Raw genomic sequence first — 14,760 nt, forward strand, 5'->3', positions numbered from 1 at the left:
ACCCCGTGTCACACATGGGGTTACCGCTAAGGAGGTTAAAGAGTAACTGTCAGGCTGCAGAAGCTAATTTAAACCTCTATTCTCCTGTGTTAAACAGTTTAGAAGGAAGCCAAAAAGGCAATACTGTAGTTAAAAATCTCTCTTACATTTGATATGTGCTTGTTATCAGCAAAGCTGTTAGACCCAAGCTCTTAAGAGGCTGAGAGCCGCATACGATACTGCAAAGCATTCTGGGGCCCTCCCCTCGGCTGCTAATGAGAAGTTACAGGATCAAGTTTCAGCAGCTTGTAACTCAGTCCAGCGCACAGCACTGATAAATCTCCGGGCAGAGTACACTGCAGGAGTCCGCTATTGTTCCTAGCCACATGGCTAATTAATATTCACTGCACACTAGTGTTATTCAGTACAAGCTTTTCTGTGATCAGGAAGCAGGGAGGACATGACGACACATTTGGCTTCATAGGAGACAGACAAACATGGAACCTGCCATGAGCTGTCAGGAGCATCAATCTCTGCATATACTATATACAAATTCTGTGAAGTACAAACGTTGACAGTGAAATGCATATGTAATGTAAGTACAGCCAATATTTAGCTACTGATATATGTGTTTATTTTCTCTGAGACCTTATACCTAACAGCTCCTCTTTAAGGCCCATACACACGTCAGATTTCCGCGAACAACGGGTCGTTTGAACGTCCCGTCGTTCCGTCGTTCGCCCGCTAAATCGGGCGTGTGTACAGACTATCGTTCGTTTGATAAGAGTGTGTTTGAGCGATCCGCCCGGCCAACAGAAGAAAACAGATTAGATCATATAACAGAGATAACACAGCCACTGTGAAATTAGGAAAAGCTGCAGTAAGCCAGAGCACATTAGAACAGGCAAAGGAACTTATAGGATAGAAGAACTAAGGCTGAAAATTTTGTTACAGAGTCTCTTTAAGCACTTTTTTATTACATTATTTTCTCTGGAGTTCCTCTTTAAGGGCTCTGCCTCTGACAGAGGAGACCTGGGTTCAAGTATCGATACTACCTGTTCAGTAAGCCAGCACCTATTCAGTAGGAGACTTTGGAGAAGACTCCCTAGTACTGCTACTGCCTATAGAGCGTGCCCTAGTGGCTGCAGCTCTGGCTCTTTGAGTCCGCCAGGAGAAAAGCGCGATATAAATGTTCTGTGTCTGTAATAGAGTGTCCAGCAGCAAAAACGGACTGTGATAGTCAAAAGATGCTTGACTTCATAATAGTTGAATGCCAGCTGCCAGCACCAAAATGATTCAGTACCAATTTCAACGGATTAGCCTACATGGATCTCCTCAATTTGTATTATGAACCCTAGAGAGCCCAGAGACAGAAAATAGAATTCTTTTCACTCAAGTGCATCATCAGTAGCAGCCTCAATTCTTTCCCTCCTTGGTTACTACCAATTATCATTTTCATTCTTTCAGTCTTCTTTGTCAGTTTATATAATCTCCAGTGCCAGCTCCAGCTTTAATTTTATTTTGGAGAAGGGGGGGGGGGGGCGGCACAAAGCGAGCACGGTGGCTGACTGATGAGGCCCATTCAGGTGATCAAAACCAATGTTTGTATGGCGAGCTTTAGATATGTTTTACCTCACTCAGGTGATAAAATTAAGGCTAACTAGTTCAGCGATGATGGGAACCAAACGTAAACAGAACTCAGAGGCTTTTGAGAAGAGTAGATTGTCCAAATAATGGTGCTATTATGGAAGATGTACTAGGTTAGTTGTCTGGCATGCTTTGATCCTTGCTTGCTAGCAAGCTGCTCCTGTGTGGACAGATCACAGAACTATAAGCTACTGAGCAGGGGTGGGGGTGGGGGGACTCAGGGGAAATGGGGGTGGCACAGTGATTCCTAGGGCCCCAGCATAGCGCCACCATGCTAACCTCTATGGTTTCCTTCTTGTTATCTTGATTGTTTTACTACGCTGGTTACTCATCGCTGGTTATGTCATCTTCACTGTTTACTGTTTGCCTGATTCTTTCATGTCATCTATATTGTCTTCTGTCCCAGGAATTTCATGTCATTCTCACTGTTTTCTCTGACAGGTTCTTTCATGTCATCATCACTGTCTTCCCTGACAGGTTCTTTCATGTCATCCTCACTGTCTTCCCTCCCAGGTTCCTTCATGTCATCCTCACTGTCTTCCCTCCCAGGTTCCTTCATGTTATCATCATCATCTTCTCCTGTGCAGTCCCTTAGCATGTCACCATTTTCCTTGTAAGTTTGGAGTATGTCCACCGGTCCCCAAATAAAATGATCTTGCGGTTTGTAGTGTTGCCAGGCAAAGTGCACTAGCTTCCTACGTTCTTTCTTGTTTTTCACAGAGAATAAGTAATAGTTTAACACACTAGTTTTTATTTCTGGTAAGTTGCCATGACACAGGCTTTCCTCCAGGAAAAACCTAACCAGAGGTGTTTGAAAGTGGTCATAACCCAGCTCCCCCAAACACTTTAACATTCTTGTGATGCACCTTCTGTTGCGATACACACTGGGAGACAAATAATAAAAGAAGTGCCAGTTAGAAGCGATTGCAGTTTTTAGACACTCATCTTAAAGGGACTCCGAGCAGTGCAGAAACTATGGAAAGATGCATATAATTTTAAAGCTCTCTTTGGGCCCTTTTCCACTAGAGCGATTGTGATTGCTGAATCGCAAAATCGCAAATCGCTAGTGATTTTTAAATCGCTAGGCTTGTTACTTTATCATAGAAATCACGAGCAGCATTTTCCACTACAGTGATTCGATTTGGAAATCGCTAATCGCAAATTGCAATCGCTTGCTGGAGCGATTTTTACAATGATAATGCAATGCAAATGAAAATCGCAAATCGCATAACAGAATTAATGAAAAATCGCAATCGCTGGCGTTTGTGATTTGTGATTGCGATTGCTAGTGGAAAAGGGCCCTTTCTCCTCTTTCCAATGATATATAAAACGCTGCCCTACGTCTTTTAGTTTTCGCTATTTTCGCGATTGAAATTGCCGCGGCCGCGATTTCAATCGCGAAAATAAAGAAAACTAAAAGGCGTAGGGCAACGATTTAGGTGTCGCCAGAAAGAGGAGAAAGAGAGCTTTAAAATGATATCCATCTTTCCATAGTTACATTGTATTACACAGGCCGACTTTTTCTGCTGAATGGAGCTGCTGACACTGGGGAAAGTGTCGTCCTGTGTAATACAAGTAACTATGGAAAGATGGATATCATTTTAAAGCTCTCTTTCTCCTCTTTCTGGCGACACCTAAATCGTCGCTCTACGCCTTTTAGTTTTCTTTATTTTCGCAATTGAATCCGCGGCCGCGGCAATTTCAATCGCGAAAATACCGAAAACTAAAAGGCGTAAGGCGGCAATTTATATATCATTGGAAAGAGGAGAAAGAGAGCTTTAAAATGATATGCATCTTTCCATAGTTTCTGCACTGCTCGGAGTCCCTTTAAGGTTACAACTGAACTAGAATAGAGTTAGTTACCGTTTCAAATGTGCAAATCTCTCTTTCCAGTTCCTGGCTCGAACCACTTCTCCAGTGTGGCTGTTCATAAGTTGTATACCATAAAATGCCAGAAGGCATCTGTACGCATCTAGAATTCTCTGCATGACATCTTCATCAGCCTTCATCATCTACAAGACATACCGGTATATAGATATTAGAGTAAAGCTTAACCTCTGACAAAAGAAAATCCTACCTGGGTCAGCTAAGTTTTCTCCTAGGTGAGATGTTCACATCTTATCAAAAATGTCTTTTAAGCCACCAGCAAGCAAGAAAATACTCCGAATCATTTTGAAAGTATTTTTTTCACCTACTTTTTGGTACTTAAAGCGGAATATAACCCTGCATTTCAATTTTGCTCTAAAACATTATTTACAGTATATTATATGCAACCAGCATTTTTTTTTTTACTAGACCAGCATTGGAAGGGTTACACAGTGCTTTAGGGCTCTTTCACATCAGAGCTTGCGTTGGAGAACGCTCAATGCGTTACAGCACATAGGAAAACGCAGGTAATTTTTTCTTTTAGTTTTCAACTTTGTACATTGTTCCTCTGTTGCATTCTGGGACTGATTGCCTGCGTTAACGGATTAAAAATGTGCATAGTGTGCGTTTTACATTGACTAACATTGTAACGCATAAAGCTAGCGTCGGCCGAAAAACTGCGCCTGGGTGCAGTGAAAAGCAACGCACAAAAAGGCTGCGTTATATGTGAAAGCTAAAATGAAAGTCTATGGACTTTCATTTCACCTTGGGTAACGCAAACTTTACCCGTTGCGTTGAAACGCAGAAAATCTGCCCTAATGTGAAAGAGCCCTTAAAGTTCCAGGAGATTTCTGCAGACGCATCCGAAGCTAAGATAGATGCATTTTGTTTACATAAATGTATCTAAGGGCTCGTTTCCACTAGTGCGGTGCGAATCGCTGGGATTCCACCGCTGACGAAATCGCATGTGGATGCGATTCCGTGTGCGTTTTTGCCGCAATTTCGCATAGGCAGGGTATATGCGAATTTAACCATGTCACTGCCTGGTTCAATTTACATTCGTTTTCATGAGAATTCGCAGCAAAAAATGCATGTGCGTTTTCCCTATCAAATACATAGCCTGTGAATCGCCTGCATTCCTCACGCAGGCGAATTCTGCAGGCTCTACCGTGCAGAAAAATCCTGCACAGAAAAACGCTGGAAAAAACTGACAAGTGGAAACAGGTCCATCCACTTGTATTGGCTGTGCGAATCCGCATGCAGACAGCGCATGCGGATTCGCTCTAGTGGAAACGGGCCCTAAGTGTTGAATGTGACTCACTCTCTCTGACTGAGCTGGAGAACAGCCAAAGTGTGTAACATTCAACACTTAGATACATTTATGTAAACAAAATGTATCTATCTGAGCTTCGGATGCGTCTGCAGTTCTTTCCAGGAACTTTAAAACTCTGTGTAACCCTTCCAATGCTGGTCTAGTAAAAAAAAAATGCTGGTTGCATATAATATACTGTAAATAATGTTTTAGAGCTAAGTTGAAATGCAGGGTTATATTCCGCTTTAATCAATAGCAGAATGCAGAAATGTTATTTTACTATTTTACAAAGAGAGAGAGAGAGAGAGAGAGAGAGAGAGAGAGAGAGAGAGAGAGAGAGAGAGAGAGAGAGAGAGAGAGAGAGGGAGGGAGAGAGGGAGAGAGGGAGGGAGAGAGAGAGAGAGAGAGAGAGAGAGAGTTTCCTATGGGGGAAACTTAGGCGTAAGAGTGAATTAGATCATCAGGCCCTTTATTTCAGATATTTATTTAGCTTTCTTGCACACATAAAATACAAACCTTAAGTTACATCCAGGGCTCGATTTATCATAAGGCACTGTAGGCAGTAGAGATGTCGCGAACCTCCGATTTTCGGTTCGCGAACCTCCGTGGGAGGTTCGGTTCGTGTAAAAGTTCGCGAACCGCAAAAGACTTTAATGGGGAGGCTAACTTTGAAAAATAGAAAAAATTATGCTGGCCAGAAAAGTGATGGAAAACATGTTTCAAGGGGTCTAACACCTGGAGGGGGGCATGGATGAGTGGGATAGACACCAAACTGCCGGGGAAAAATCTGGATTTGACGCAAAGCAGCGTTTTAAGGGCAGCAATCACATTGAATGCTAAATTGCAGGCCTAAAGTGCTTTCAAACATCTTGCATGTGTATACATCAATCAGGGAGTGTAATTAGAGTTCTGCTTCACACTGACACACCAAACTCACTGTGTAACACATCGCAAATAGCTGTTTGTGTAGTGACGGCCGTGCTGGACTGGTGTGCACCATGGCCAGAGTGCAGGCCGTGGCAGTTTTCCAGCCCATATGGTCGCCGGGCTGTGGTAGCTCAATGATAGAACAACAGTGACTGTCCAGCTGATCGAATTTGGTCTGTCCACAATGAAGCAACGACCTAATTATCTTCTTGTATGTAGGTAGGCATAGGTAGGAGTCCCAGTATAGGTAGGAAGGCATAGGTAGGAGTCTCAGTATAGGTAGGTAGGCATGGGTAGGAGTCCCAGTATAGGTAGGTAAGCATAGGTAGGTGCCTCAGTAGTTAGCTAGGCATATGTAGGAGTCCCAGGATAGGTAGGTAGGCATAGGTAGGTGCCTCATTAGTAAGCTAGGCATAGGTAGGAGTCCCAGTATAGGTAGGTAGGCATAGGTACGTGTCCCAGTAGTTAGCTAGGCATAGGTAGGAGTCCCAGGATAGGTAGGTAGGCATAGGTAGGTGCCTCATTAGTAAGCTAGGCATAGGTAGGAGTCCCAGTATAGGTAGGTAGGCATAGGTAGGTGTCCCAGTAGTTAGCTAGGCATAAGTAGGAGACCCAGTATAGGTAGGTAGGTCCCCTAGTATAGGTAGGTAGGTAGGTGTCCCCGTATAGGTAAGTAGGTGCCCCAGTAGTTAGGTAGGCATAGGTAGGTGTCGCAGTATAGATAGTTAGGCTGGCTCAGTAATAACAATTACCAAGGTCCAGCTGCAACAGATAGGGCTGTATAATGTCAGTGAGCAACACACACAAAAAAAAAACACATCAGGAAAACATTAGCTCTCAAAAGAGACCTGAGGGGTGCTATTTTAGCAATAACAATCAGCCAGGAGCAAGCCAAGAGCCTAACTAATCTTTCCCTAGGAGAAAAAATCTGCAGCAGCTCTCCCTAGTCTGTCTATTTGCAGCAGGCACACGAGTGAGTGTCATGGCCAGCGAGCCTGCCTTATATAAGGGGGGGTGGGGCTCCAGGGCTTAGTGTAGCCTGAATGGCTACAATGTGCCTGCTGACTGTGATGCAGAGGGGCAAAGTTGACCCTCTTAGTGCATTATGGGGAGAATCGAACTTCCGCAAAAGTTCGCCTGGTACAGGCGAACGCGAACCCCCAAAGTTCGCGTGGAACCGTTCGCCGGCGAACCGTTCGCTACATCTCTAGTAGGCACGTGCTTACAGGCGCCTTATGATGGAAAGGCGGCTCACTCCTCTCTCTAAGCTCCTCCTTCCCACAATCCTTATGCAGAGTACTGAGCAGAGTGTAAATGAGAGGTTACTCACCCTGCTCTCCATTATCCACTGACCAGATCTCCCTTCAGTCAGGGGCAACTGATGTACTTTTGGCTACCTAACACTAAGGGGCACCATTAGCTACCTATGATGGGCAAGGAAAGTAAGGGAGAAGGGACAGCTGGGACAGCCAGCACACTTGCTGTGCAGTTCGGCGGAGGTTTGTAGGTTCATGGAGGGCAAAGTTAAGGTGTCAGGACATCTGTGCCTATAGGATCCTGTGAGGTAAATCCGGCCTGGTTACATCTCCTAAAGGCAAATGCTAAATAGGAGTGTTGGTCTGCAGTAAGTCGCATGACCAACCTCAGGTTTGCTAAGGAAAAGGAAAATACATCATCTCTCCTGATAAACACAAGTACACCTAATGTAGGTAAACCTTAGGGGGAATCAAATATGTTGTATAAGAATGCTAAAATGTTATTTTACTTTAATGTTTAATTAATTTAATTACTAAATGTTAATTACTTTACTTTCTTTTAACCTCCTAAGCAGTATGATTATTTCCAGATTTTATTATCCAGTGCAATTTTTTCACAAGCTCTGGGTTACCAATCTGAGGTGCATATATCCATCCCGAGCTTGACTCGGGAGTACCGCTAAGGAGGTTAAAGGGAAAAACAAGGAAAAAAGTTTTTAATAACTACAAGCCCTTATCTACAAGAACGAATAACTACAAGCCCTTATCTACAAAAAATGACAGTAATATACCCTCATGCCATACATAATAAAAAAGCAGAGACCCTAACGTAGCTATTAATGTTTAGTTTTTTTAAACAAACTTTGTCATTTTGTTTCAAGTGTTTTATTTTGAATACAGGGGGGGGGCAGAGGAGGGGTGAAGGAGGTGTTTATTTTATTTATTTATTTGCAAAAAGGTGCAGAATGTAGTGTAAAATGTGTATTTTAATTTTTGCATGTATTTTCTTTTTACCACTAGATGTCCTAAAAAAAAAAAAAAACTGTTGTTACAGGAAAGTTCATTGGCTTTTCGTTGAAGCCATGATCTTTCTCTTACAGGCACTTTGATTGGTTCAGAGAATACTTTTTACCTTTCACCAATCACGGCTCTCCGAGACCCGGGTACGCATGGTGGGTGCGTGCATGCACGGCGGCGGTGGAGGATGTTTTTTTAAACATCCTGTGGTCTGTTAAGAGGGACCAACAGGATGTTTTAAAATGGCGTGTGGTAGGGTAGTGCTTAAATAATGTTCTTATAACTGCATAGGAAATCTGTGCCTGACCTTGAATTACAAAATGACATACACAACACCAAAGTATATAATTTTTAAAGGACAACTGTAACAAAAGGGATATGGAGGCTGCCATATTAGTTTCCTTTTAACCACTGATGTGGTTTGCGACAGATCATCTACGTCCTGCAGGACTTCAGTTCCTGTCCAGGTCCGTAGATAATCGTCAACTGAAGCCGCCGGCCGCCGCCAATCATTAGAGGGGAGATAAATCGCTGTTCCCATTCATTAACCATTTCAACCCACGGGTTGTGTTCACCTTATGGACGAGAGGAATTTCCACATTTCAGTGCTCCTCCCTTTCATTCCCCAATAACTCTATCACTACTTATCACAATGAAATGATCTATACCTTGTTTTTTTTCTCCACCAATTAGGCTTTCTATGGGTAGTACTTTTTTGCTAATAATTATTGTAGTCTAAATGCATTTTAATAAGAAAAAATGTATAATTTCTCAGTTTTTATCCACTATAGTTTTAAAATAAAATGTGCTACAGTGGATAAAACCCACACATTGTATTTGCCCATTTGTCCCAGTTATTGCAACGTTTAAGTTATAAACTTAGTACAATGTATGGCGATATTTGAAAATAAAGGTGCATTTTTCAGTTTTATGTACGTCACTTATTACAAGCCCAACATTTTTTTAAAATAATAGTAATATACCAGCGCTGGGCAAAGTATGGCCCATGTGTGCTGTACACCTACATAGCTCTTCCTGTTTTGCGTCTCCATAGTAACAGGCCATCAAGTGACCCGCATCACATGACACACCAGCATATTACACGTTGGCTGCCAGAGTGTGGTACGGTGGCGTGTCATGTGACATGTGTCACGTGACAAGCTGTTACTATGGAGATGTGACGCAGGAAGAGCTATGTAGGTAAGTTAACCCCCGCTAATCGCAGACTCGCGACTGCTGGAAGGGAGGGGGTAGAGAGAGTAGGCATATTAGGAATGCGTCTCGCAGTCTGCAGAATGTGGCCCGGGCCGCTAAAAGTTTGCCCAGGCCTGGTAATATACCCTCTTGACATACATATTACAAAGTTCAATCCCTAATGTATGTAGGTGTAATTTTACTATTTGGCCAAAAGATGGCCCCGCGCATTACTTACTATACGTACTATAAGTACGCTAACAGGAAGTAATGAATGGTTGTGTTTACTTTCTACCTACAAACGATCGTGGCATCTCATTGATGTAGACGATCATTTACATGGGGACTTAGATTAATAAATGGGAACTGAGTTCCCATTCATTCATCTCTCCTCTTACAATCAGTGGTGGGAGCGAGCGGCGGCACGATCACGCGCACGTCGCCACTCCTACAACTGTTGAGAATAATCACCGTTTTTGTTTTTCTATAGATTCTTTATTACAAAATTTGTAACATTTCCAACAATGAGAAACAGACCCCCACAAGGGTGACAGAGTTAACATATATACAATGATTTGACACATGGTTCCCACTTTCCATAAAAGAGAAAGGTAGAGATGGCTGAACGGTTCGCCGGCAAACTTATTTGCGCTAACTTCGGTGGTTCACGATTGCGAAAGAACACAAACTTATGGCGGTTCAACCCGCCCCCTATGCTACATCATTAGGGTCAACTTTGACCTTATACATCACAGTCAGCAGGCACAGGGTAGCCAATCAGGCTACACTCCCTCCTGGAGCCCCACCCCTCTTATAAAAAGCAGGCGTCAGCCATTTCACTCACTCGTGTGGCTGCAGTAATTAGAGAAGGGAGAGGTGCTGCAGAAACATTAGAGAAAGCTTAGTTAGGCTACAGTTAGGCTTGTTAGGTTGCTCTTTCTTGCTGATACTTATTGCTAAAAAGCACTCCTCATCCCCAACAGCTCTTTTGAGAGCTAATGTTGTTCTTGTGATCTATTTTTTTTTTGTGTGTGTCCCACAGACACTTGTGTTGCATATACAGCCCTGTCAGTCAGTCTTAGCTGCTGGACCTTGGCCCCTTGGTAATTCCTACTGTGCCACTGCCAGGCCCAGCACATTCAGTGACTACCTGTGTGTGTGACAGCTGCACATTTGTAATACCCATCACTGCATATACCGTCTTTCCCCAAAAATAGGACCTACCCCGAAAATAAGGCCTCCCTTATATTTCAAGCATGCTTGAAATATAAGATCTACCCCGAAAATAAGGCCTAGCTGGGGGGGGGGGGGGGGGGGGCGCTGTGTGTATGGGGAGGTGTGTGGTCTCTTACCGCACCTCCCTTGTGGCTGCGTCCCCCTCCGTTCCAAGCAATTTCTCCGGTGGTGGCAGCGGCGGCGACATGGTATTCTAGCTATGAGGGCGCCCTTTGACCCTCACGCTGCACGCAGTACGCTTTGCCGGCTCGGTGCTGACGCTCCCCTAATGTAATAATCAATGTGCGCCTGGGACGCATCAGCCAGGCGCACAATTATGATAGGAGGGGAGCGCCTGCGCAAAGCCGGCAAAGCGTACTGCGTGCAGCGTGAGGGTCAAAGGGTGCCCTCATAGCTTGAATACCACGTCGCCGCCGCTGCCACCACCGGAGAAATTGCTTGGAACGGAGGGGGACGCAGCCACAAGGGAGGTGCGGTAAGAGCCCACACACCTCCCCATACACAAAGCGTCTAGCCCCTCCCCCCCGATAATAAGCCCTAGCACATTTTTCCTCCCCAAAAAGAATATAAGACAGTGTCTTATATTCGGGGAAAGACGGTACCTACCTGTTGTTCAGTGCACCCACCCACCTACCTACGTGACCACACGCAGTGTCTCTGCACCAGTTCACAACACCTGTGTGTGTGTGACAGGTGCACATTTGTAATACCCATCACTGCATACCTACCTGTAGTTCAGTGCACCCACCTACCTATGTGAGCGCACGCAGTGTGATATTTAATAGCACCAGTCACTGCACCTGTTCACAGTACCTGTGTGTGTGTGTGACAGCTGCACATTTGTAATACCTATCACTGCATATACCTACCTGTTGTTCAGTGCACCCACCTACCTACATGACCGTACGCAGTGTCACAGACAGCACCTGTTCACGGTACCTGTGTGTGTGTGTGTATGACAGCTGCACATTTGGGTACTTATCCGTTAGCCAGGCGCATCCTCTAGGTGGCGACAAAACTCCACCAGAGTTACATCTTTCCCTACTATCCATGGATACCAATCACTGCATACCCACCTGTTGTTCAGTGCACCTACCTACCTACCTACGTGAGCGCACGCAGTGTTATATACCACCAGTCACTGCACCTGTTCACAGTACGTGTGTGTGTGTGTGTGTGTGTGTGTGTGTGTGTGTGTGTGTGTGTGTGTGTGTGTGTGTGTGTGTGTGTGTGTGTGACAGCTGCACATTTGTAATACCAGTCACTGCATACCTTTTCACTGCACCTGTGTGACCGCACGCTGTTTTATATACCAGTACGTGCATACCTGTTAACTGCACCTGTGTAACCGCACATTGTTGTACCAGCAGTCGATGCAACCTGTTCACTGCACCTGTGTAACCGTACATTGTATTAGCCAATTCAGTGCATACCTTTCACTTCATCGCCCCCAATATGGGCAAAACAAGAGGCAGAGCCAGAGGCAGGCCACCTGGCAGGTTTGTTCGAGGTCACGCTGTTGTGATTTTGTGCAGCCCTCGACCAAAGTACAGTGTTCAGAAGAAGGCACGTGCCATCAACACCCAATATTGTCAGGACATAGTTGTCAGGACATAGTTGACTATTTAACACAGAACACCTCATCTTCCTCAGCTGCCACTCAAAAGCGTGACATATCTTCCTCTTCCTGCTCTGATTCTGGCAACTCACTTAACCCTCAGTCGGCAGCCATCACCAAAGTGCCATCATCACAGGGCTCAGCGGTGTGGAAATTTTTTTGTGTCTGCCTCAGATGAGAGCAATGCCATCTGTACTCTCTGCTACAAAAAATTGAGCTTTGGAAAGACCAAGACCTGCGCAGGGACAACTACCTTACGAAGACACATGATTACAAAGCACAAACTGCAATGTAATGACCACCTGAGGAAAAGCAGCACACAAAAGCAAAGCCACACACCACAGTGGAAAATACCAGGCCGTGATTATTTCTAAAAAAAGCGATACCTAAACTGTACCGTGATGCTGAAAGGCAAGTGGTGACATTTCTGGCACACAGCATTGGGTCAAGGGTCCATCTGACCATGGATGCCTGGTCTGCAAAGCACGGTCAGGCCTGCCCGAAGACTAAGTCAGTCCCCACACACAGCATCTCTGCCTGCAGGCTGCTTGACTGCCTTCTCTGCCACCACCAACAGGGTCCAGGAATTCGCTATAATAATTTTTTTTCTGGTGCGTGTACATGTCTGCCTAATTTTTCTGGCTGCACTGCAGCTGCAACAAAACAAAACAAAAGGCATGTACATGTGTCAATTCCCCTTCATGATCATTACCTTGACGCGGATTCTCAGCATGGCCTTTATTCTTTATAAAGACATTCTCTGAAAACGGTTTATACAAAGATATGCTGGCCAGCCTCCCTGATCGCTGCACACTATTTTGGCAGTTGGACGGAGAAACTGCCATTCACTAAGTGCTTTTAAAAATGAAGAAAACCCTTAGAACCCCCCCCCCATGAGAAGATGGGCGAGTCCAAAATCTGTTGGTAATGACAGATTTCTACTTCTTATTGTAAGTGACAGGAACATAGGAGAAGCTCATTTTACTCTGGAAGAAACGCACTTCTTACTTGTATGTGTTTTACATTTTAAGATTTTCGCAACACTTCCTCTTTAAGGCTTCTGGATGCTCAAGAGCAGAGTTCCCCAACCCTGTCCTCAAGGCCCACTAACAGTACATGTTTTATGGAAACCACAAACATACACAGGTGAGGTAATTAGTGTCTCAGCAGAGCTGATTAACTGCCTCTGAGGATTTCCACAAAACATGCACCTTGAGAACAGGGTTGGGGAACTCTGTTCAAGAGGATGTCCATGTCATATTATAAGTTGAGGACCTGTGTCGCGTACAAAAAACATTGTCCTGTCCCGCTGCCCTCCATAGTGGCTCAATAAAGAAGAAAGTAAGAAAGGGAATAACCAGAAAAAAAAAGGGAAAAAAAAAACAAGAAAGAAAGAGAAAAGACAAAAAACAAAACTCTGGTCCCCACTGGGTGTGCAAGGCAGGCTCACCCTGTAGCACACCAATATTCGTAATTAACATGTCCCCATCTATTGCTCTAGACTGATTTTAACCCCAGCCTAATATAAGTCTATACTCTTCTGATTCGGTAAAATGAACCCACTCCTCCTAGATAAGTGCCAGCAACTATTTCCCCCCCTCCCCCCATATTCGCCTGTGTGAGCTGTTCCATTCGATGAATAAATTATATCTCTCTAAGCCATTCACCCAGTGTTGGTACTTGGGTAATTTTCCAATGTCTACTAATAAGTAATCTTGCCGCATTTATCAGGTGCTTTAATACATTTTTATAGCTCTTTAAAGCATGAACAAAAACAGTGATCATTCTCACTGTACAAGCACAAGTTGGCTCAGGGGACTTCTGTCCCCCTTCCACCAATCCCCCATTTCTGTGACCATCACGATTGCGCGCACAATTGCAAGTGCATCCTTGCAAAGTGCATGGACGCGAGTCTCACCTCCCTTCGGCTGTAGCAGCAGCTGCCACAGATGTGAGACTCACATCCGGGAGGCTGAAATGGTTAATCTAAGTCCCCATGTTAATGATCCCTGGCATCAATGAGATGCCGCGGTCATTGTATCTACTGAAGTAAAACGTCCACACATTACTTTTTTTTAGTACTTATAATACGCTAATAGGAAATAATGCACAAGGACATCTTGTGGCCAAATAGTAAAATTACACTTACATACATTTATTTTAATAAAAAGATCCACACATACATTTAAAATTAACGCCTTACCTCCCACACTATCCCATAATTACCCAAATAAAAATGTTGCAGTAAAAATAAAAAAAATGACATAAACAGTTACCTTAGGGACTGAAGTTTTTAATATGTATGTTAAAAGGGTATATTACAGTTAATTTTGAAAATATGGGCTTGTAAAAAGTGATGGACACAAAACTGATAATATACACCTTTATTTCCAAATAAAATATTGGTGCCATACACTTTGATAGGGAAATATTTTAAACATTGCAATAACTGGGAAAAATTAGCAAATAAAATGTGTGGCTTTTATCCACAGTAGAACATTTTATTTTAAAACTATAATGGCCCAAAACTGAGAAATAATGACTTTTTTCTATCTTTTTCTTTTTATTACCATTAAAATGCAGTTTCCTACTTTGTAGGAAAAAAAACAATGTTTAGATCATTTTAGTGTGATAAGTACTGATAAAGTTATTGGCAGATGAATGGACGCAGCGCCGAAATGTAAAAATTGCTGGTGTTTAACCTCCCT

At 43.7% G+C, this 14,760-nt stretch overlaps 1 protein-coding gene across 1 annotated transcript in view; it reads right to left on the reverse strand.

Annotated features, from left to right (window-relative positions):
* Window positions 1-238: 238 nt before the first annotated feature.
* LOC137541114 (opioid growth factor receptor-like) overlaps window positions 239-14,760 on the reverse strand; it is a 245,563-nt gene continuing 231,041 nt past the window's right edge. Inside the window, exons 10-11 of the mRNA XM_068262263.1 lie at window positions 3,490-3,638; window positions 239-2,510 (exon numbers count right to left, since the gene is read on the reverse strand). Coding sequence (XP_068118364.1) covers window positions 2,012-2,510; window positions 3,490-3,638 — 648 coding nt within the window. The 3' untranslated portion in view covers window positions 239-2,011. The remainder of the gene's footprint in view (window positions 2,511-3,489; window positions 3,639-14,760) is intronic.

The sequence above is a fragment of the Hyperolius riggenbachi genome, chromosome 12 (genome assembly GCF_040937935.1).
Source record: "Hyperolius riggenbachi isolate aHypRig1 chromosome 12, aHypRig1.pri, whole genome shotgun sequence".
NCBI classification, from domain to species: Eukaryota; Metazoa; Chordata; class Amphibia; order Anura; family Hyperoliidae; genus Hyperolius; species Hyperolius riggenbachi.